The sequence below is a fragment of the Nannobrachium achirus genome (genome assembly GCF_963921795.1).
Source record: "Nannobrachium achirus genome assembly, chromosome: 8".
In the NCBI taxonomy this organism is placed as follows: domain Eukaryota; kingdom Metazoa; phylum Chordata; class Actinopteri; order Myctophiformes; family Myctophidae; genus Nannobrachium; species Nannobrachium achirus.
Window position 1 is genome coordinate 69,195,232 of NC_137817.1, and position 24,001 is coordinate 69,219,232.

The window sequence follows — 24,001 nt, forward strand, 5'->3', positions numbered from 1 at the left end:
TGCACACACACACACACACACACACACACACACACACACACACACACACACACACACACACACACACACACACACAGCAATGGTCCAATGCTGCTTTTTGTCTCTTTGAGTCCGTTGCTAAAGTTGGAGTTCTGTTCATTTTCTCGTGTCTGTTCTACTTTATCTGCCTGGCCAAGTGCTGCAAGCAGTTGTAACGAGTGGCTGGAAATGAATGAATTGAACCTAAAGTAACAACAAAACGAAGGATTTCATTGCTTATGACAATGAAAGTAGTCCATTCATTTATATACCAGGTGCGTCCAGTGCTATTTGTTGCCTCGGAAAGGTCTGAGGTCAAAAGGTGCAAACATGACCCGCTTTAATATACTTCAGTCTATATTAGTAGCTTAATTTTATGTCCAATGCATTTGTATTTAAGTTCATGAAGTTAACATAAGAACATATAAATGCATTAATAAAAATGTTACTTTTCAGGATTCTGTTTAAAAAATATCTCAAAATAATTCAGGATTCCAATTCAAAAATAGCATTTCTACAAGCTCAAAACGCATCGCACTGTGGCGCGTTTTGAGCTTGTAGATCTGCCATTTTTGCTATGTTTGACTGTATATGCATTGTGGCCCTCTGGAGTTAGAGTGAAATTATAGTGGCCCTCTCCATCATCAAAGTTGCCCACCCCTGTTTTTAAACAATATTTTAAACAAAAGACAGCCAACCAAACCTGAGTTATAAATACAAATGTCTTACACTACTCGTTACTGGGTAAAATAACAATACTGCCGTAATATATTAAACGTTACTCGTTACTGCCCAACACTGCTCCGCTCTCATTAACCATGAGCACATTGTGCTGTCTTGCTTTGGACTCTACTTAGAGCCTTCTAGCTGTTATTATGCAAGGGATAATCGATGGGGTCATTTCTCAAACCGCTCCCCATTAATTATCCGGCTTATTACATGGCTACTTATTAGAAATTAAGAAATTAATGAATTGACCCAAAAGTAACAATAAAACGAAGGATTTCATTGCTACGATAATAATGAAAGTAGTCCATTAATTGCGACCGAAGGTCGCAGTTTACCATGAGAAATGCCTGTGAAGCCGTGGGTGTACACATACAGTCTATGGGTTGGTTCCCTTGACACATCACTGTGACATCACAGGGGATATCACAGGTGACATCACCTAGGGGAAAGACATATATGGGTTTTCCCCAGAATTCCTTTTATGCCATATATGAAGATCCCTGATGTCATCGATATATATCACTGGCCAGATGCCCATATCTGTGTGGCTGGTTCAGATAGGGATCTCCTTGTATGGGCATTAAATATATTGTATGTTGTGATGTCATGGGAACCACTCTAACAGAATCCCTTTTATGCCCATATGGAGATCCCTGATGTCATCAATGTTAAGCCCATATCTAACAGGACTTCATATGAGAATGCCCATATATGGAGGAAGACAGCCCATATCTGTGCGACTGGTTAAGACAGGGATCTCATGTATGGGCATAAAAGGGATGTACTATATTACAGTACATGGATCTCAAATATGGGTAACTGGTCCGATATACATCACTGGCCAGATGGCCAAGAATTGGCCTTTGGGGCGAGGTCGCTTGTCGCCCTGAGGCGTCTTACTAGTTTATATGGCAGGTGCGTCCAGTACAACATGTTGCCTCGGAAAACAAACGTAAAATTTTGATGAAATAGAATCGATATTCGGTTACTCCATTGTGCATTTCTCGCTTCAAATGTTTTCAAAAAACATTATTCAGAGCAATGTTATTGTGTGATTGATACGGCGCAAAATCAAGCTGCGCAAATTGATGAGAACAGGTCTTCTGAGTCTTTGGTTAGACAGCGGTCTGTTATCGAGACCGCTGAATTCAGCGATTGACCAATTAGAATCAAGCATTGAACCAAGCCGTGTAATAAGTATGGATGGCATGTGATGTGGTTCGTGTCCTAGCTGCTATGCATTGACGCTGTGTGACGTGGTTTGTGGTTGTTCAGTTTCCAGCGTAAGGTGGAGATGTTCCATGAAGGGATGCTCAGCGGCATGTTTGGAGATAACGAGGATGGATACCGATCGAAAACCATCGCTCTGGTCAACTGCTGCCCCCCTTTCAGGTACCAACACATGCATGTGTTTCGCACGCATAACATGGACATTATAAACATGTTCATAAACATATTGTACTTGTCCATACCCGTCCGGACACACACACACACACACACACACACACACACACACACACACACACACACACACACACACACACGAGAAACCCTGTCTATAAACATTTAAGATTTGTTTATAAACATTTGCAGTTTGTTTATAAATATTTGAGGTTTGTTTATAAACATTTGTGATTTTCTTATGAGCATTTGCAGTTTGTAAACATTTGAAATTTGTTTATAAACATAAAGGTTTGGTTATAAACATTTAAGAATGTTTAAAAACCATTTAAGATTTGTTTACAAACATTTGAGGTTTGTTTATAATCATTTGAGCTTTGTTTACAAACATTTGTGGTTTGTTTATAAACATTTGAGGTTTGTTTATAAACATTTGAAATTGGTTTATAAACATTTGAGGTTTGTTAATAAACATTTAAGATTTATTTATACACATTTGAGGTGTGTTTACAAACATTTAATATTTGTTTATAAATATTTGAGGTTTGTTTATAAACATTTGAGGTTTGTTTATAAACATTTGTGGTTTGTTTACAATCATTTATGATTTGTTTACAAACATCTGACGTTTGTTCATAACATTTGCGGTTTGTTAACATCTGAGGTTTGTTTATAAACATTTTCGGTTTGTTTACAAACATTTAAGATTTGTTTATAAACATTTGAGGTTTGTTTATAAACATTTGCGATTTGTTAAATTTTTAGTTTTTTTAAATAAATGTGTTATTTGTTCATAAACATTTGCGATTTGTTTATGAACTTTTAATAATGTTTATACAAATGTATGTTTATAATATAGCGGGTGTCTTGTTCTTTACTGCATGGGTTTGTGCGTGTGTGCGTGTGTGCGTGCGTGCGTGTGTTTGTGTGTGCAGAGGTTTCATCCAGCGCTGTGCACAGTGTGATCCAGCCATCAGTGAGGATTCTCTCCGCAGAGCAAACACCTCCCTGGACAGGATAGTCAACCTAGCAGTCAAAGTTCTGTCTGACCGACTCTACGACCATATACGGGTACGGTGCACGCACATCGTGTATAATCATAGACTGTAAAAAAATATGGACAGTGGAAAGCCATTGGCCTCTATGCTGCGAAAATTATGCTTTTTTGGCCCTTGTACGGGTGCCGCCATCATTGTAGAAATCAACATTCTTTGGTAGAAATGGTACATCTCGAATGCTATTGGCTGCCAATGGCCAAAAATAAAGCACACCATCACAAGCCCCTCCTACAGAATACCCTGCTTTAACTTAAATCATAACATGAATTGGACCATATTTTCACAAAACGCATATCATGGTGATTGAAACAAGGCTTTAAATTAGCGACAGGAAACATAAAGTATTTATATCAAATATGTTCGGGGGAAATTAATGGAATCCTATGGACAACATGTTGCTTCTGAATGCCAGAACAGCGCTAACCTCGCCCACCAGGCTTTCTGAGAAAAAGCCTGGTGTTCGTTCACAACAGCCCGTTTGGTTTCCGCCTAGAGCGCGGAAACCACTAGAAGAAGCGGCGTCGCTTTGATTTGGTTCCCTCCGTTTGTTTCCCCAATCCCTATTAAAATGCTCGAGTAGCCTAGTGTAGTCTTGCCAGTCGCTAAAAGTTGGACTAAAGATGCACATACCAAACGAATTTTTCAAAAGCAAAACTACTCCGCATCAAGGAGTTTATTAGGTAGGCCCTAAAAGTATGTCCTTGAGTGCAGGGGAACATTTTGGGTTAAAACTGAATCCGGTTTGATCTTTCCGGCAAATTGTAGTCCTTTGAGTACTACAACATGACGTTTTGTGGTTTCCGCTCCAGACCGGTTACAAGCCCGAAAAGTGAAGTGATCCCAGACTAGAACAGCGCTAGCGGCCAATCATAGGAACTTAAAGTTCTGTGTTGCTTCATTTAAAATCCGGACAACTTCCCCCCTGTGTGTAATGGCTGTCACCATTACAGACAAACTATGGAAAGATCTTCCACCCCAATGCTAGATACCTTGCTTGTGTTCAAATCACCTATAAGTTACACCCTGTTTTCTTCCCTCTGTTTATTGTGTATTGTTTGGATTGACGCTGTTGTTTTAAAAGTTCTTTATTTAAGGACAACGTACTTTGTCCAGCACTGCTCGTTCCCCTGTGTTTGACTCCTGTTCTCTGGCGTCGCTCTTTGGTTCCCCAGCCGTTCTTTGACAAGCTGGTGAAGAGAAAATGGCTGACGAACACGGAGCCCTTTGAACAGATCCAGTCTCTGATCAAAGAACACTTCAAGATGTTTCGTCGCATGGACAGCCCTCCATACCACGTATGTACGGTACACACGCACGTTCTCGCGCACGTACACGCACGCACGCACACACGCACACACACACAGGCACATTCACAGATGGACAGGTAAAGTAGATAGACAGACAGACAGACAGACAGACAGACAGACAGACAGACAGATAGATAGACAGATAGACAGATAGATAGAATGCCCCTTTAAAAAATCTACTTTTAAGCCCAATTAAAGGCATCACCCTTTGTCAAGTCCCGCCCGTTGTCCCGCCCCTCTTCACACCCATTGGTTGCCGTGTCTTGGTGGGACACTCTGTGGGACACTCCATCCACTACCATTTTAATTCAGTTGCTTCGTTGTTATGCTGTGTGTTCAATTCTAATTTCAAACTTGGTTTCAGTCAAATGGAGCTGCTCAGTGGCAGTATAGTGACTCACCATGTTTTTAAATGTTTTTATTTCTTCAAAAATTATGTTTAGCAAATTCAACATAAAAAAGGCGGAACCAGGGCGGGACAAGGCACATAGAGCCTGCTGGTTGGTCAACCAGAAGGCTAACAAAGGGTGAATTGGGTCAAAATATTCAAAGATTGAAGTCAAAGAATATTCAAGACTTTTCAAAAATAGCAAATCTGCAAGCTTGCAGCGCGGCACTCGGTGCCGCGCTGTGAGCTTGTAGATCTGCTATTTTTTTAATAGCTCAAGCATAAAATGATGCTCAATGAGTTGAGTTGAGTTGAGTTGTACTTTGTGTTGCAGGTGCTGGTAGCAGAGGTCCACAGGAGGGTACTGACGGAGTACCTGCGCTCTGTGATGAGAGGCAGGATCATCTGCACCTCGGCCAAGATGAGGAAGAGGATGGCCGCACGCCTCCGGGAGGAAGGCAAACAGATCAAGACTCTCTTTAAGGACCTGGTCAGTGTGTGTGTGTGTGTGTGTGTGTGTGTGTGTGTGTGTGTGTGTGTGTGTGTGTGTGTGTGTGTGTGTGTGTGTGTGTGTGTGTGCGCGTGAGTGCGTGCGTGCGTGTCTGTCGTACTAGTTATGTCCCCATAACTAGTACGATTTGAGAACAAAAGAGATTTTTATCTACAAGCTCACTTGTAGATCCAAACATTTTTGCTAAATTAGCGACATCGCTGGTGTATTTAACACACCGGGTGCCAAGGATTATCCAAGATTTAATCGGCAGTTGCCATGGAAACCCACCATTTTACCTTGTTTTGATGGTCCAGCAAAAAAGTAATCTGAGTAAATGTAATCTGAGTATGTCCTGTTTATTTTCACGATAGTATTTTCTTTCACGCAAAACAGACAATCGCGGGCTTCAGAGCTTTTGTAACGGCCGGTAGAGAAGGCCGCGTTTTAAACATGAACGTGATTTAAAAGTTAGATTAGGAGATAAATGCACTTTTGTGCAGCAGCATAACACTACAGTCAACGAGTGAGCTGCATTTCAGGAAATGGAGCGTTTCTCTTCTCCACGGTTGCCTTGTACAGTAGCTACAGATGAATACAGTACAACACGAGTTTGACGTGTTGGCACATCAACTCAGGCTGTCCAGGTTAGGGGTAAAAACTGAAATATGCATGTCCTCACAAGTAAGGCAATGTGTGGTTGTGTGTGTGTGTGCGTGTGTGCGTGCGTGCGTGCGCGTGTACGTACCTAAATGTTGAGATCAAATCGGTTACAAATTTAAGCACACTGAGGATGGTATTTCTGAGTGTCTATCCTTGAGCTGGCTTACGTTCTGCTCGACAATGGAAGGAAATGCTGTGTATGCCTTAACTCATTCCCCGCCTCCCCCGATAGTCCCGAGAAAATCCCAATGTCGCTCCCCGCCAGGCCCGATAGTCCCGAGAATTAGCTTTTATATAATGTAATGTTTAATTACATTCTCCCCCTGCTCGTGACAAATTCTGAGCCTTTTATCTTAAAGGGAACCTAAAATATCACACATCAAAGTAAGTGTGTTTGAAAAAAAGACTGTAATAATGTACAAATTGCAATACAAATGTATAAATCTCCCCAACCACAGTTAATTGGCAAAAGACGCATTTGAGCTCAAAAGGCTGGCAGCCGGAAAAAAAGAGAAGAAAAAAACAGCTGTGTGTGTGTGTGTGTGTGTGTGTGTGTGTGTGTGTGTGTGTGCACATCTCTTAGCTGGCTGGTGGTCCACGACCACTGTCTGTTTCAGTGGTCCCCCTGTCCTAATCAGCACACAGTCCCATAAAGAAATAGTGCTATCAGAGTCTCTGATTCAGAGATCTGTCTCTCTCTCTCTCTCTCTCTCAAGACACAAAAAAATTATCGCCAATTCGCCATATAAATGCTTCTAAAACATACCTGAGAATGATGATGGTTGATTAGTATCCACAGGTTACTGTATAATCCATATATCCAGGCTATAATATATTGTTTTGTAATGGTCCACAAGCAGCCAAGCAGGCCATTGTCAACAGGCGGTCCTTTGCAAAAGGGGGTCCCTGGGGGGTCCGCGGGCTCAACGCTTCGCTCAGCAGAGCAGTGGGAACACGATAATCAACTCTTACAAAATCAATCAATAAAACTGCCCGATTACATAAAGTTAACACGACGCGATCCAGTTGATTCAGAGACAAGTGAAGTGGTCCCTGAAAGGGGGTCCGTCCTCTCACTACCCTGCCTGGTCTCCAGCCAACACTTCTCAAGGGTGGTGGTCGTGGACCACCACCAAAACTCCCACGCTCCCCCACCACGCTCCTCCAAAAAAGCAAGAGATCAACTAGTGTTGATTACTAACGAGCAAAGACGCAGAGGAGCTGTTTAGCAGGGCAGTGCAGAGGATTTTTTTAGGGGCAGGGGGAGACATTTTTCTAACATGTCCTAGAATGTGAAAATAGCAGATCTACAAGCTCTACAAGCTCTCAATGTGTCACAGAGCGATGTGTTGAGCTTGTAGAGCTTGTAGATCTGCTATTTTCACATTCTAGGACATGTTAGAAAAAAGACTCATGCCCCCTTTGATGTCTAGTTGTGTGTGTGCACCTGTACAGATCAAAACCCATCCGAGATCGAAAACAGACACATAGAGACAGAGAGAAAGCGCCCCCAAGTGGGGGCTCACATAAATGCTCACATAAATACTGCAATATACAGTAGTATATATGTGAAATTGCTGAGTGTATGGTCAGACATAGCCAATAAAAATATGTTTCTCTGCATTTTTCTAAACAGAAAATTAAAAAAAAAAGAAATCCTATTACATAATTACATTAGTACACTTATCTGATAATGCCTGAAGCCATAAAGACAAATATCAAGTGAGTTATCCACTTGAAAAGCGATCGATCACAAAAAGGTCAATATTTCCAGTTGTTTCAATTATAGCTGGATTTTGGTCAAAAATGGCTATTTTGAGATGGCTGCAACTATAGAAAAAAAAGCTTTTTATTTATTTGTTTTATTTTTTGGTGAGACTAGAGGTGGTCCTGTTTCAATTCAGGTCCTGTATGACACAAAATACAGAATACAGAATTTAGGAAAAATGTCAATATAAAAAAAATATATCAATTTTTTCATTAAACAAAATGGCAGGGGAGCCAAACAGTCAATGTTAAAATGGCGGCCAATGAGTTAATGTGACCAGGGGGGAATTATGAATAGTGCAGGAGCAAGGATTGATCCTTGAGGGACACCACATGAGCGATGTGCAGAAGAACAGTGTAGTACGCTGACCGCGTGTCACCAGGCTTTCCAGTATTCCTTATTGACCAGAGTGATCTGGTAATAAAAAAATAAAAAAATTAAAAAAAAAGCTTAATGACTGCATCATGGCTTCCTTGTCATCCACGGCACCTTTGGATTACATTCATTTTGCCCATAGAGATTTACCAAAAATACTTAATATCAATTATTTTAAGCCTAGAATCAAGCCATCCAGGATCCTGAATCATGACCATAAAACCTTTGATTCTGTTAAAAAAAAACACTAAACAAAGGGTATTTATAATTGCTGCCGGTTTTTAGTATGAAAACCTGCGGATCAAGTGCGTTCATCACGCCTCTGCCCATATAGAGCATCGCAGTGAGGTGTCGGAAGTCCATTTTCCATTCATTTTCACCATAGGGTTTTTCATTATCAGCTACAAAGTCGTAGCAATTCAATGTACACTTACCACTAGGCTGGTGGTTGTAAAATGGTTCTATATGCTCCTGTAGAACCCCCGAGTATGTGTGCAATCACTCTAGTTTTAGTAAATGTTTTAATCAAGATCGCACAGAGAAGAACTGCATTTCCCATACTGCTAAACATGTACATCCCGTCAAATCGACGTCTGTGATTGGTCTAGCTTCTTCTTCTTTCACATATCTTGCGGTTACCGCGGAAGTAGCTGCTGCCCCCTGTCTGCCCGGAAGATTATTGCACATCAGCAGAACTCCGTGAGCGTGTGTCTTTCTTTTACAAATATGATGCACTGTGTTAAAGATGACGATAAGAGAGTCCACAGAGATGACAATCACTACATGTCAGGCCATATGCTGGCTTGGATAACTAAACTGAGCGTGATTTAACTGTTCTGCTGCCATTGACAGCGCTCACCGTCATTAAAACCGGTTACTACACGACGCCATTGACAGCGCTCACCGTCAATCTTACTGTATTTACAGTAAATGTATTAATACTTACTGTATGTAGCTCCGGTCGCGGCCGCATCGGTAATGTCCGCGATTTGTTTAAAACGCACGTTGGGCGTGCACGCGAAGTGAAGCTCCTCCATGTTAAGTCAATGGAGAGGCCCATAAAGAGACTTCATTTACTCCAAATAAGACTTTATATCCCATAGCACGGCTCCAAACAACAACAACAAGACAAGCCTTGCGGCCGCCATGACACACTGTCACATGACACAAGTCATGTGACTAGATGACGTAATCGTTGATGTCATTCAGCAGTCCGTGTGTGTACACACATTCCAGGCATGCCTTACACAATAACAGCGTGTGCTAATGGGGGGATCTGCGTGGCGTCAACGAAAAGTTAACCCTTCATACCCTGCAGCACTAATTGTGTTAAGGGGATATTTCAGGAAACAAGTGTCATTCGTAATGCATTCTGGGAGTGTAGTTTCCGCAATTTTAAAAATAATGATGTACACAGTCTTGTACCCTGCCCTTTTTTTCAGCTTTCTAATTAATCTTTGCATTAAAAAAAAATTTAATATTGTCATGATTCCTCTCCAGCTGAGGTGGCTTTGTCCAAGGCTTAAAAACGTTTAAATAAATACTTTATGAAATGTCTATGGAAGAAATCAATGGGGAAAACGCTTCCGACACCAGATTGAGGACGGCGTGGGGCTTCAACTGCGATGCTCTATATGGACATATTATGTCAGTCTCATGTGGTCTATGACGTCAGACATCTATGATATCAGTCATCTCCATAGTTGGGAAAATATGGCTACATTTTGGTCACATTTTGTCCAACTTAAACAACCAGCTGCGATGCGAGTCACAACTATTTTTATATTTTTTTATATTCATGCCCATAACTATGGAAATCCCTGATGTTATCAATATTAAGCCCATATCTGAGAATGGCCATATATGGACATATTGTGTCAGCGACCACACCCTTTAGGGCGGGGTCGGTTCTCGCCCTTAGAGCATCTTACTGGTTACTAAATATTGTACTGTGTGTGTGTGTGTGTGTGTGTGTGTGTGTGTGTGTGTGTGTGTGTGTGTGTGTGTGTGTGTGTGTGTGTGTATATTGTACTGTGTGTGTCTGTCTGTGTGTGTGTGTGTGTGTGTGTGTGTGTGTGTGTGTGTGTGTGTGTGTGTGTGTGTGTGTGTATTGTACTGTGTGTGTGTGTGTGTGTGTGTGTGTGTGTGTGTGTGTGTGTGTGTGTGTGTGTGTGTGTGTGTGTGTGTGTGTGTGTGTGTGTGTGTGTGTGTGTGTGTGTGTGTGTGCGTGCGTGCGTGCGTGCGTGCGTGCGTGCGTGCGTGCATTTGTTTGTGTGCATTGCAGGAGTCTCCTGCCACGTGGCTGGACAGCGCTCTCACTCGCCTGTCAGAGATCATCGTGCTGGAGGACACTCCGTCCATCCAGATGGAGGTTGGGGTTCTGGTCCGAGAGTTCCCTGACGTCAGGTAACCACCGCTTTCTCTCACGCCTCCCCCACAAGCCCACACTGACTTTTCTGTCCGGACTGCAGGGGTGTCGCACCAAATGCTGGGCCCTGGATACAAGGATTCACTCACATTTTGTACTTTAACTATTGAAAAATAGCAGATATACAGTTATCCAGTTATACAGTTAGTTACTGCTATTTTTGAAAAATCTTGAAAATCTTTGAATATATCCTATCCTTCTAAGGTTTTTTTTTTTTTTTAAACCTAGGTTTCTATGTCAGTGGTGCTCAAACCTTTTCATGTGAAGGACCCCCAAAATGATATTTATTTGGCCACAGACACCCATCTCAAAATGTTTAGTTTACCCCCAGAAGCAAAGTTCGAGTTACAAATGTAAAAAAAAAAAAAAAAATGGCAGATCTACAAGCGTGCAGTGCTGCGCTGTGAGCTTGTAGATCTGCTATTTTTCAATAAAATAATTAAGGCCCCTCCACCTTGGGCCCAGTAACTCAGTCCCAACTTGCACCCCAACGCACGCGCACGCATTCAAGTACGCACGCACACGCACGCACGCATGCACGCACGCACACGCACGTACTCGCACGTCTAGTCAACTGATCTACAACTCAGAGAGTGTACAAATCGAAGCTGTAAAGCTTATTAGGATCTCCTTTTAGTTGACCTTGTACCAGTGAACTGTACTGTCATGAAACTGTACCTTTTTCTATTGCAAACTTCTAATACATTCTTCTATCGATCAATCAATCAATCAATCAATCAATCAATCAATCAATCAATCAAAAGATAATGACCTGTAAGGCCCATTTGGTTCCAGACCCATATAGGGCCATGTGGCTCCATTTGTTTTCACAACTCTTTAGAAGTTAGAAGTAGATAGATGAAAGGTGATGTAAATTATAGTTTCAAACAAAAACGTCTTCTTTTACTTTTATACTTTTACAGCTCCAATTTCTTTCTGTCACCACTGCTAATTTCACACGTTTATTCTCTGTCCTGAGTTCTGTCTTCATATTGGATGAAATTGGTATCCTGTAACTGCGCACATGCGTGCATGCGTGCGTTACTTGTGCTTCTCCGACGTGTGATTATGAATTCCACCTCAGTTCTAGGCTAGACCCGCCTCATCTGTGTCCTGATTGGCTCCCTGGCAGGGTTATGGTCAGGTTTAGGCATAGTTAAACCCATTGAGAACGGGTACACATTATCGTGTATTATTATTTTATGCTTTAACTATTAAAAAATAGCAGATCTACAAGCTCACAGTGCGGCACCGAGTGCCGCACTGTGAGCTGTCAACAATCTGACCAGCCATGAGAAAAGGTCCTTTTCACTTAACTGGAGCTCAGTTAGTCTGTTCTTGAGAGACTACTATGTCAGTGGTTCTCAAACGTTTTCATGTGAAGGACCTGATATTTATTTGGCCACGGACCCCACTCTCAAAATATCTAGTCCCCAGGGACCACCCAGAAGCAAAATTTGAGTTACAAACGTTCGCTTTGAAAATACATATATTCAAAGATTTGCACACATTTTCACAACTTTTTCAAAAATAGCAGATCTACAAGTTCGCAGCTGTGAGCTTGTAGATCTGCTATTTTTCACTGCTTAAAGCATTCAATAATTCTAGGGCCTAAATGGGTTAAAAAAAACTGTCAATCAAAGTCACTTCTGGCCAATCACAACGGGGCTTGCCTAGAACTGACGTGGCATCCATAATAACTCCCCCCCCCCCCCCTCCTCCTGTAGGAAGAAGCACGTGTCGGCCATCCTGAACATCCGGGGAATGACGCGGCAGGCGGAGCGGCAGGAGATCCTGGCGGTGGTGCGCGACATGGAGAGCAGCGGCGACCTGGAGGGCACGGCGCGGCTCTACCGCGACCGCGCGCTCTTCGCCGAGGTGCCCGTCACCTCCGAGGTGCACTGCCTCAACGTGGGCCTGAGCCGCATCGCGCTCACCGCCTCCTCCTGCCTCAGCGGCCTCAGGCCCCGCCGCAAGAGCCAGCGGGCCGTCCCCGTCCAGGAGAACCCCGACGACGTCCTCTGAGGACGCCCCCGTCCCCCCCTGAGCGCAGGGGTGTCGCACCAAATTCTGGGCCCTGGGTACAAGGATTCACTGCGGGCCCCCCATGAATGTTCTTCATAGGGGGAGGAGGGGGTTTAACCCATTTAGACTGGGAACGCATTATTACGGATTATTTTGTGCTTTAACTATTGAAAAATAGTAGATATACAAGCTCGCAGAGTGGCACCGAGTGCCGCACTGCGAGCTTTACAAATACATACATTCAAAAGGTTTGCACACATTTTCACGACTTAAATAGCAGATCTACAAGCTCGCAGCGCTCGGTGCCGCGCTGTGAGCTTGTAGATCTGCTATTTTTCAATAGCTAAAGTATAAAATAATGAAGTCCCCTCCATCTTGGCCCCTCCACTTTCCCCCCCCCTTGTGACGCCCCTGCTGAGGACGCCCCTCGTCCCCCCTGAGCATAATAGTGGAGCCAGAGCCTTGTATTATGCTGTGTTCAAACCTGATGCTATTTCTTTGTTTCTAGCCGGTTCAACCGCTTCACTTTGGTCGTGCTGGTCAAAAAAAAACATGTCAGAATCTAAGGTGAAACACCTGGAAAAAGGGAGTCCCAAAACCAAACATCTAAAACATTTCCGTGTGTCCGGACATCATCAACGCTGATTGGCTGTAAGGACGTGATGGGTGGAGTTGGGGGGAAGCGAAGGTCGTTTCACTTGGATTTTTTCAGGTGGGGGCAAAGATACCGAAGCGACCGGTCGCGCCATTCGTGCCATCTTGTTTGGATGGTTCGCGTCACGTCCATCCGCCGCTCGAACCGTCCAGGTTTGAACGTAGCATTAGAGAGTTCTGCCAATGCAGGGTCGGAAACAGCACCGGCAGCCACGTGCACACATAGACATGAAAGGGGGCTTGAGTCCCTGCCCTTTTATCCCTCTGTAAAAAAAAGTGCCCTCTCCAGACCATGAATGCTGTTTTTTACTGTGGTGAAAGAAGCAGTACCGGAAATAGCCGACTTCGCTTGGAGGTCTGCTATTTTCTATATTTCCACCAAAAGGCCTTTCTCTGCACGTCCCTTAGCACCGGTCACGTGGTTTTCCCTCATAGACTCCAATGCATTCTGTAAACTTCCGGTTTGTGCTTTGTCTCTATCGGCCAATAGATGTATATGTAGAAGTGAATGGAGAGTGGAGCGTAACCACATTCTGGCAAGCGCCACCCTGCCTGCGTTCGATTGGCTGAATGCGAGACCGACAAAACAAGGATAGATGAATGAACAGTGAGGGCATGGTCACAATCTAAGGCTAGGGCTCCTCCAAAAAGATGGCGTCGTGCCGGCGTAAAAAAATTAACCGAATTTGAGTGTCCAACGTTGACGTCGGCAGTGGAGCACCCTTCATTACTTAAAACAGGAGAGTTCCCAGCGTTGACGTTGACGCGACGCTCGACACGCCCGGTGGAGCCGCGGGGTAATACTGCCAAAAAACTTGTTCTAGGACCTGGCTTGTTGCCGTGACTGACGCATTGGACATTGGACTCTCGACCCCAAGCTCATGGTATGCCACATTCCCACTGCCGCCGTTCTTTTCCCAACAACCGCAGACTTTTTCTTTGGTCGACAAAGTGACGGTTTTGACAACGCAGGAGGTGCGCAGTCTCAAGCAACCTTGACAGAGCGAGCTAAAGCCAGCGGGTCGCCATGCCGAACATTGTGAAGGTTGCTTGAGCCTACTCAGCGCTGTTCAACCTACGTCCCGGTAGGGACAGAATAGTAAATAATGTTTGGGGGTGAGCGTTTGCTCCAACTGTCGCTTAAAGTCTCTCAAAGTGACTACTGGACAACCACAGTGTGTCTTTTCCCTGTTCTTGTCAGAAAGGTGTTATGTTCCACTATCACGCGTGTGTCTCGACCGGTGGGAAGTAAGTAGCTGCACACACTAGGAGTCAAAGTGCCAACGTTTTATTCTTTTGAATAACAATTATTTTGTTTTAGTCATCTGAAAGGTTTTAGTTTTAGTCTAGTTTTAGTCTACTAAATATCATACGATTTTAGTCGACTAAATCTACAGTTGATTTTGTCAACAGAAATGTAAGTTGGCGTCATGCTCAAAATAGCCGATCTACGAGATCAGATGTGAGCTTGTATATCTGATATTTTCAGAGCTTTTAACCAAACATAATATGTCTTTTAGTTCTGCTGGATCTCTTCTCCACTAGTTCCTCCCTAACATTGAGTTTTTATTTGTTGACAAAATTGTCTTAGTTTTAGTCATCATAGCTTAGTTTCCATTTATTTATTTATTTAAAAGGTAATCAACAAACATGTTTCCTCATAGTTTTACACACTGGTTTCGGCATCTTCAGGGTATACCTTTTACCTGCCGAAATGTTGGTTTCTTTACTCTTTACTCAGCGTCCCAAAAATAAAATATCTGCCACTTTGGCTGCCAGTGTGTGCGGCCATCTTCTTGGTGATTTAGATCATTCTGCTGTAGGCCAACACCACTATAAGGACGTTGGTGTGTGTAGCCTTCCCCTACACGCGTTGAGAAAGGACCACAGAGGACGAGGCGGAGGATGATGGTGGTCAGTGTCTGTTGGTGCGGTCTTAAGTCTCTCGAGACGGACAACGTGTTGGCTCTCACAATGTTCATACGCTTCCGCCGAATTAGTCTGTCCGATGGGAAGCGTTGGAAATACATGCATGTCCCGCCCTCCCCTCCTATGTCGTTTTTTGCAGTGGGGATGACCCTCCACCCCATCGCCATGTCCCCAGAAAGATCCCAACAGAAATGGACTAACTGTAGGGAAAAACCTACATTGCTTTATTGCAATACAACAATAGTACAATATACTAAGCAGCATAATATTTGCACAATCATCATGGAGATTTGAGATTTAAAAATATATAAATATCAAAGCTTGCAAGGCAAACGGGAGTGGATCAAAAACAAGACTTTGTACTGAAAGCTATTCTTATCAAACAGAGGGAATGAGAAACAAAATCTTCCTGTTTGAGGAAGGTATATCTGTCATTGCCCATGGATATTTCAAAATACATTTTATTATTACACCATACCCTTGCAATTACACTGTGGACCACTGGGGGTCGCCTGCAGACCCCCAGTAGCAAAACTATGTGTTTGAGAAGGTCTCAATAAGATGCCAGTCAGCTCCTGCTAATCAAAGTTTGAGATACTCAGCTTTTCTGAATCTTTACTGGTTATTAGATCATGGTATTATGATAGTCATGATAGTCATTACAATTCAAGTCCAGGCTTTCGTGACGCGTCGCAACCGATGACATCGGCTTGTGGCAATTCTTTTTTTCTTCCTATCAAGGACAAGATTTGTTTCAGTTTGAAGTGCTACGCCAGCTAATTCTGTTCTCTGGTTGGTTGTGTGCTAATTAGTTCAAACCTGCAGGTGTTTGATTGGAAGGAAAGGCTGTTTTCTCTGGAATATTTTTTGTCAGCCTGGTCGAACCACATATAGGTTGAATGTTGTTCAACCTTTAGGAACTAAGAAACAATAATGACACATTGCACACAGTGGCGGTGCATTGTATACCCAGGCCTTCAATACAATCCTCCCACAAGTTCAACAGTTAGAATTGCCCCTGACGGCCCTAACTTTTCCGGAGTCAACGTCGACTGAATCATACATTTCTATATAAAGTACTATGTTCCATTTCACTTAACTACCAGAGTAGTTAATTACTCTGTTACTGCTGAACCATAGACTGTGAAAAGAATAGACAAAGCCAGCCCCATTGGTTTCTACAGATCGTTTTAGAAGCCACTTTTTTTGGCGAATCGAAAACAAGCAAACTGCAACAGATTCTAGGGAAATAGTTGAAATAATTGATCACTTTCAACATGACATCCGCAGTTTTTGGGCATGGCATTATATGGGCAAAATATATTCAAAAACGTCCAAGTGGTGAACTATTTTCCACCAGAAACAACTTTTGGCAACGTTGGTCAACCGGTGAGGATGTCAACATTATATGCAATAATTATAACCAAAATTTATGCCATAATCATCGAGGGTTGGATTTGGTTTTGGGTTCCCGGCCAGATTAAATACACCAATAGGAACAGAGAGATACAGGGAGATTGCAGTATTGTAAAGCATGTCAAAGAGAGACAAATGTTTAATCTAAGGTACTAGAGAATGTTGATGAGCTGAATCCCCGCTACACTGATTGTCTCTGTGTACAACAACTTTGTATTTCTAGAGGGATTATAGTTCTACATAAATACTTGGAATGACAAAATGCAGGGCAAGCAGAGCTGTGTCCGAATGTATCCTCAAATCAAAATCATCAAATGTAGTTACTTGGCAGTTGCTTACAGAAGCTGATGATTGAAGCACTAATAGCTGAGACATACAGTAACACAATAATTGAGATTAAATGAATGGGGGACTGCCCAAAGGCCGAAGGTTCATTAGTCCGAAGGTTCATTAGTCCGAATTTAGTTAGGGTTACTGAGGTTAAAGGGCCATTTCATCTCTGGGACAACCCAATCTAATGTTATTGTTGTTTGGGAGACGATCAACACAATCCTGAGTAATTTTTTGTGTTCAATCTGTGTATTGAGATATTTTAGTATTTCAGCATGTACTAGTGATGCGTTTTGCATCATATGATGCAAAACGAATCACTAGTACATGCTGAAATGCAAAAATTCTAAAAAACACAAATTGAACACAAAAAAATAACTCAGGATTGTGTTGATCGTCTCCCAAACAACAATAAAATAAGATTGGGTTGTCCCAGAGGTGAAATGGCCCTTTAAGGTTAGGGTTAGGGTTAGAGTTAGGCATAGTATTCTTAACAAATTCGGAATAATGAACCTTCGGACTAATGAACCTTCGGACCAATGCCATGGCACCTAAATGAATGTAAGATGATCACAGTAAAACACACACATATACCATCCACTTCTGTAACCCACAACCACTAATACAAACCCTTTACTGACATCTGTTGGTGGTCGTAGGAGCAACAACTTCGGCAATGTCCACATAAGTCAGCTGTGAGTGACCAGCTACAATTACATTTTTAATTCAAAGGGGCTTTATTGGCTTGAGAAACACATGTGTACATTGCCAAAGCAAGCATGACATAAAACAATCAAAACTAAAATGCATTATTAATCGTAGAAAAAAATGTATATTTACTGTTAAAAGGGAAAAAGAAATGAGATGTGTCACATTGCAGGGACTTCCTACCATCGCACATATGCTCGTTATGTTGTATTAACATAATAGTACTCTACCGTACAGACTGGTTCAAATAATGCTTCTTTATTCACTAAATTAATTCATGGTTTGCTGCTCTAATTAAATAAAAGGCTGAAGAGAAAATGGCCAAAACTAGTGATTAGTAACAAGCGATTGGTAACAACTTGTGTGTCAAATGTGCTCTTTGCCTTCACAAATTGTGTGTCGTCCCATAATGCACAAATGGTTAGGTTTGAAAAAGCAAAATATATTTCCAAATGTATTAAGTGTCCTTATGATGATGATGAACTTATTTATAGTATTTGATTGTCAATGTAATCGGTTTCAACCCCTAAAACGTCACACTTATGAATGTATATCGGAGCATTGACAGTGTTTTGAGTTTGTGGGTGTTTCTCGATCAATAATCAATCCGAAATTATTATGTGGTATGAATCATTTGCAATTTGCATTGTTGATTTGACTTGTGTGCAGGCCAATGGTTCTCAGTGGGGTCCGGGGACCCCAAGGGGTCTTTGAGGGGGTTCCAAGGCATCCCCAGTTTAATGATTGATAGCTAGGAACCTAATGGACTGGTACGTGTCTGTAACTCCCAAGATTGTGCCAAACGCTGATAAGGTTCCATTTGTAAACTCTCTGGAGTAAAATTGACACTGAGGTTTATACAGTACGATTATACAGATTTGGGTCCCAGAGATATAAAAAAAGTTGAAATGGTGGTCCGAGGCTCCTTGAAATTACCCATTCATAACGGTTACACATGCGTATCATTATTTTAAGCTTTAAAGTTATACCATGTAACTTTTTTTATAAAACAAATCTTAAAATGGTCCTAGCTGTTAAATCGCTAAAGTTTTAGAACCCCCACTCCGTTATTTTCAGCTTCTAAAGCCTTCTCTTTATATGTTTTCTATGATCCCTGCCCGGGACCGGTTTTCGCGGAAAAATTGCGTCATCACACTACCGGCCAATCACAGCGAGGGTTATACACTGCCGGCCAATCACAGCGCAGAACATACACTGCCGGGCTCTCTGGTGGGTTTAGGAAACACGCCTTCAGGAAGTACACTGCAGTGTTTACACTGGAGGAGTCTAGCATGTAACTCCCCAACCGCTGCTCGTAGAAGGACACGGGAGACCTCATTGAAAGCGTCTCGGCGAGGCGGCGGACGCGGTGGTCTGACGGCCCGGTCCGCGAGCGAAAAACGGACGGAAAAAGCAAACGCGACCGCGGTTTGCTATACTGCTACAGACCACCAGTTGAGCAACTTACACAGTATAGCTTTAACTAATGAAACATAGCAGATATACAAGCTCACAGCGCGGCACCGAGTGCCGCGCTGTGAGCTTGTAGATCTGCTATTTTTGAAAAATCGTGAAAGTTGAATTTTGACCCAATTCTATAAGTGTCTTTTTGAATCCTTCTAAGGTTTTTTGAAAAACCTATGTTTCTATGTCAGCAATCTGGCTATAGCCATCGTCAAAGAAAAGGTCCTTTTCACTTAACTGGAGCTCAGTTAGTCTGTTCTTGAGAGACTACTATGTCAGTGGTTCTCAAACCTTTTCATGTGAAGGACCCCCAAAATGATATCTATTTGGCCACGGGCCCCCATCTTAAAATATTTAGTTCCAGGGACCCCCCAGAAGCAAAATTTGAGTTACAAACGTTCGCTTTGAAAATACATATATTCAAAGATTTGCACCCATTTTCACGACTTTTTCCAAAAATAGCAGATCTACAAGCTTGCAGCGCTGCGAGCTTGTAGATCTGCTATTTTTCACTGGTTAAAGCATTCAATAATTCTAGGCCTAAATGGGTTAAAGGTTCAGAATCAATGAACCAAACTATACAAGAACCCCGATCTACACTGTAAAATCCTCAGTGCTGAGTTACAGACCCGTAAAGGATCTATTTGGACCGCTGGTGGTCTCCGAACCAGAGGTTGAGAACCAGTGGCTATAGAGATGGTCCACATGCTTTGCATCCTTACTGTGCTTACAGATGAGAGATTTACCTTGTAGCATGATAGACATTTAATCTGCTACCACGTTTATGTTATTTTCTTTTCCTTAATTTTAAATAATGACAAATGCAAGGCTGGACGACCACATTAAACACATAAACAAATCCATATATCAAATGACCATTAATATTGAAAGATTTTATTTTATTCATGTTTTTCTTGTAGTCTCTGAGATGATGATGTCCTGTAAATGTGGATGAATAAATGTGTGATTGTAGACTGTACTGTAAATAGATCAGCTAATTGTATAACAATAAAATTATATTAAATTACTGAATGTTAGTATGGTAGTTTGTTTTTTAGTAATTTTCACATTTTCATGAGATTTCTTATGTTCATCGATGAACAAATCATGTGCAAATTTCTCATGAGTACATTCCCAGGTTTGATGTAAATTTGTATGCCTCAGGATAGCATACACTTTTGATGAGGCTCAGTCTGTGCTGTGCTGGTTTGTTCGGATTAGTGCAGCATGCAGTTTAGAATTCGACCAGCACAAAATCGAAACCACAGTTTAGAATCAGCTTCATCCCTTGTAGCTACCTCAACTGCCTTTGCTTGATCCTCAGATACAGAAATCTCAACATCATTGCAAAGGGTTAGCTATTTTACCGTAGAAAACATTTGGCATTCCTTGTCCTCCACCTTCAACAATTCACCGTTTGTCAGCCTTCTGATTGGTCCCTGAGACTCCCTGACTGGCCAACCAGAAAAATACATTCACTTTTTGCAAGCGGGGGTGGAGTTCTGCAGTCGGAGAAAGTGGGAGCCGTCTTTCACCGGCTGTCCGCACTGCGGAGCACGACCAGGCTGCTCGCGACCATAGCGTTTGCGATCATTGTAATGAATAAGCTTCAACAGACTAGTTCACATGGACCTTATCAATGGTCTAACTTGTTACGTTTGGGTACATCTATTTTAAATGGGCAGAATTACGAAAAGCCAGCCTATTATGTGAGGAGAACAGATTATAGTTCTCCTCTTCCTACCCAAGATGCAATGCGCGATTTCTATTCTCTCTCTGATCCAGAGGATTAAACTAATTAAAACATATATTTTCGGGGGAAAATTACTGTTTTGCTATGTAATTACTGTACCTTTTTCTTCCCTTTTTATTAATATCACGTAGATGTATTTTTTTTGGTACTTTATATAGCTGTAATGAGGCTATGAAGGAAAAAAAAATCCCATCCACTTCCACTATAAAAGAATCTGCAATAGTGATTCTGTCCCACTGGGATTAAACAAATTAAAACATATATTTTCGGGGAAACCCCCTGTTTTGCAATGTAACTACTGTACCTTTGTCTTCCCTTTTTATTAATATCACCTAGATGTTTTTCCTTTGGTACTTTAAATTGCAATAATGAGGCTATGAAAAAAAAAAATCCCATTCACTGCCACTATAAAAACAATCTGCGCAGGGTTAGGGCCCGTTCACATTGAGCCGATCCCGGGGCCGAGGATCCCCGACCAGATTTCGGGAGGACACCCCGGGAAAATCGTTTGGTCGGCCCCGGAATCGGTCTTGGGCTTGAACAGTACCCCGACACGATCGGATTATGTTAATTAGCTTTTTTATGACCTCGGGACTCGTCGGGAGCACTCACGATAATATCAAAAAAGCTTGATATTTTCGGGTCATCGGGTAGGAATCCTTTACAATTATTGTCGTCTGAATGAGCTCACGGGATTGCATCAGATTATATGAAGCCAGCTCCTCCCTTTTTTAGGCTGCGCAGAGTGTAGGCTATTCTGTCACAGCCTACACTTTTATTATTATTATTAGCCCACTTACTTTTTACTTTAGCCTACTCTCTCCCTTGTTGTAATCACTTGTTCAAAAACGTTATAGCCTATAGCGTTCTTTCTTCTTTTTTCTTCTTCTGCGCAGTCATTTGGCAACAAGGCAGTGTCTTTTTTTTTGCTGCGCAGATTTGGCTAGGGCAGTGCTGTTCTATCCGTGTATTATAAGGGCTCTAAATTGACCTTGTGCAACTTGACAGACAGACACCCTATATATAATATCTTATTCATATAATGTAATACTCAAAGTCAGAGACATTCCATTGCATTCCTTTTTTTTTTTACTTTTACGCGCGGGCTGCATTGCGCCTCTCGTTCTGTCAGTTTGTTCATTGGTCCTCAAAGAGGACCGCCAGTCCTTGGGGAGTTCCAGGGGGTCCCCAGCTAAATGATATTGAGGAACCTAGGCCTGTCCCTATTCTATATGCTTGGATGTTGGTGGGACAGTAAAAAAAAAAAAAAAAAGCGAGAGGTTAAACTTTTTTTTCCCCTGCGACTGCACGCCCACAACGGCGAGGTTTGGACATTCATAATTGCTATTAGCTGATTAAGCTCATGTCTGTTTAATGTCTGGCTGGTTGCCGTTAAAATGCTGGTTGATGCTTTTTAGGAGTGGACACTGGTCAATCAATGATATTGGAGATGGGACACTCTCAGCCGTGTATTGCTGGATGCGCATCACATCTCGCGTCTCGCTTGCCAAAAACATAACTGAATATATAATTATAATATCTATAAAGTGAGCAGCGGCCAGTGTGCGCACAGTAGCCTACCTAGAAGACTACCAACCTACCTTTGTTTTTATAATGTTTTGTCATGATGGCGCAGTTATCACTTGTGTGCAAAGGACGATGATACACGAAAGAAGAATGTAACACCAACTTCTACCAATTAATCCATTGCTGTGACAGACAGACAGGGTGAGACAGCCAACGTGCTTCCTTGTAGACTACATAATCCACTGGGTCCAGCTTGGTTCAGATCAATCATATCAACATAACAGTAATAACACCAACCAAAGTCAGAATAAAAAGAGTCCACGAATAGGCCTGCACACTCGCTCATAATGTCCTCCTCCTCCGGCTGCCAGCAGCGTCAGTTCTGCAAATGCTAAGGTATGGTAACATGGCTGTTGTCTTGCATGCAATACACTAGTCATGTTGCCAATACCTACTTTTTAGCAACAAGCACAAGCATGATGAATTCATTTTAAGAAGTACATTTTATTATTTTCTCCTGTAATCAAGGTACGTTATACCATACCCATGTGCGCCTCTGTAGTCTAATTTGCGCAGTGATGGAAAAAGTATACTCCCATTCTTTACTTAAGTAAAAGTATCAATACTGTATTATTAGCTACAAATATGGCACAGACAGAGAGAGAGAGAGAGAGAGAGAGAGACTCTTTGTTATAGACTATAGCGAATATATTTGTTTAATTTCGCTGTTTTAATATTTAATTAGGTAATAAAATGGATTTTGGAGCATAGCGAGTCAGAACACCGCAGCTGCAGGACTTCTGCGCTAATTGGGTCGTTGGCTCGTTGACTTTGCTGGCATGCGGTAGGCCTAATTGATTATTTTGGAGAAAGATTCCCTTTAGTATAAATAATAGTCCTTTTGGTTACCATTTGGTCTCCATCATTAAGCTGGGGATCACCTGGAACACCCTCATTGTCAAAACATTAAACAAATGGCAATTAAACTGACGTGAAGAGAGAGAGAGAAAAACACTCTTGATTTTATCCCTCTTGAGGGGGCGGAATCTTCATCTAGTCACGTCTCTCATGGCACCACCCCCCCGAGATCGTGGGTGGCTAGAATCGCGAGACGTCGGTCTCATTTGTAATGGTCTGAGATATTTCACTTGGCACAGCGGGATATACCGGGCCCGGTCGCAAGACAGAGGATCGCTGTCGTTTGAAATGAACACCGATAAACCCCGGGCACGAGATCTGATCTGACCCAACATCGGCCTCTCATCTGTGAGGCCCTTTAATGTCCCATCATAGTAACAGGGCAGAATGGGGCGGGATTTGCAAAAGCCTGAATTCAGTAGGTAAGCAACATGTGTGCACACCTCTCCAAGGCCAACCGCACACATACTGTACAGTGGCCTCCAAGAATCAGGCCTGACTTCCCAGCAATTATCCACACACACACACACACGCATGCATGCATGCACGCACGCACCACAAATATATGTCACAGAAGAACAGCACAGGACAGATACATGTTAGTACACGCTAATGGACACTAGAGGGAGCAACTGGACCAGGCTATAAGGTG

General features: G+C 42.4%; 1 protein-coding gene across 1 annotated transcript in view; it reads left to right on the forward strand.

The window, feature by feature from the left end:
* The window catches only part of LOC308290399 (exocyst complex component 3-like protein 2), a 158,449-nt gene extending 145,614 nt beyond the window's left edge, over positions 1 to 12,835 (forward strand). The window contains exons 13-18 of the mRNA XM_080732214.1: positions 2,023 to 2,139; positions 3,084 to 3,219; positions 4,379 to 4,501; positions 5,236 to 5,391; positions 10,482 to 10,603; positions 12,353 to 12,835. Coding sequence (XP_080588340.1) covers positions 2,023 to 2,139; positions 3,084 to 3,219; positions 4,379 to 4,501; positions 5,236 to 5,391; positions 10,482 to 10,603; positions 12,353 to 12,650 — 952 coding nt within the window. The 3' untranslated portion in view covers positions 12,651 to 12,835. The remainder of the gene's footprint in view (positions 1 to 2,022; positions 2,140 to 3,083; positions 3,220 to 4,378; positions 4,502 to 5,235; positions 5,392 to 10,481; positions 10,604 to 12,352) is intronic.
* The last annotated feature ends 11,166 nt before the right edge of the window (positions 12,836 to 24,001 follow it).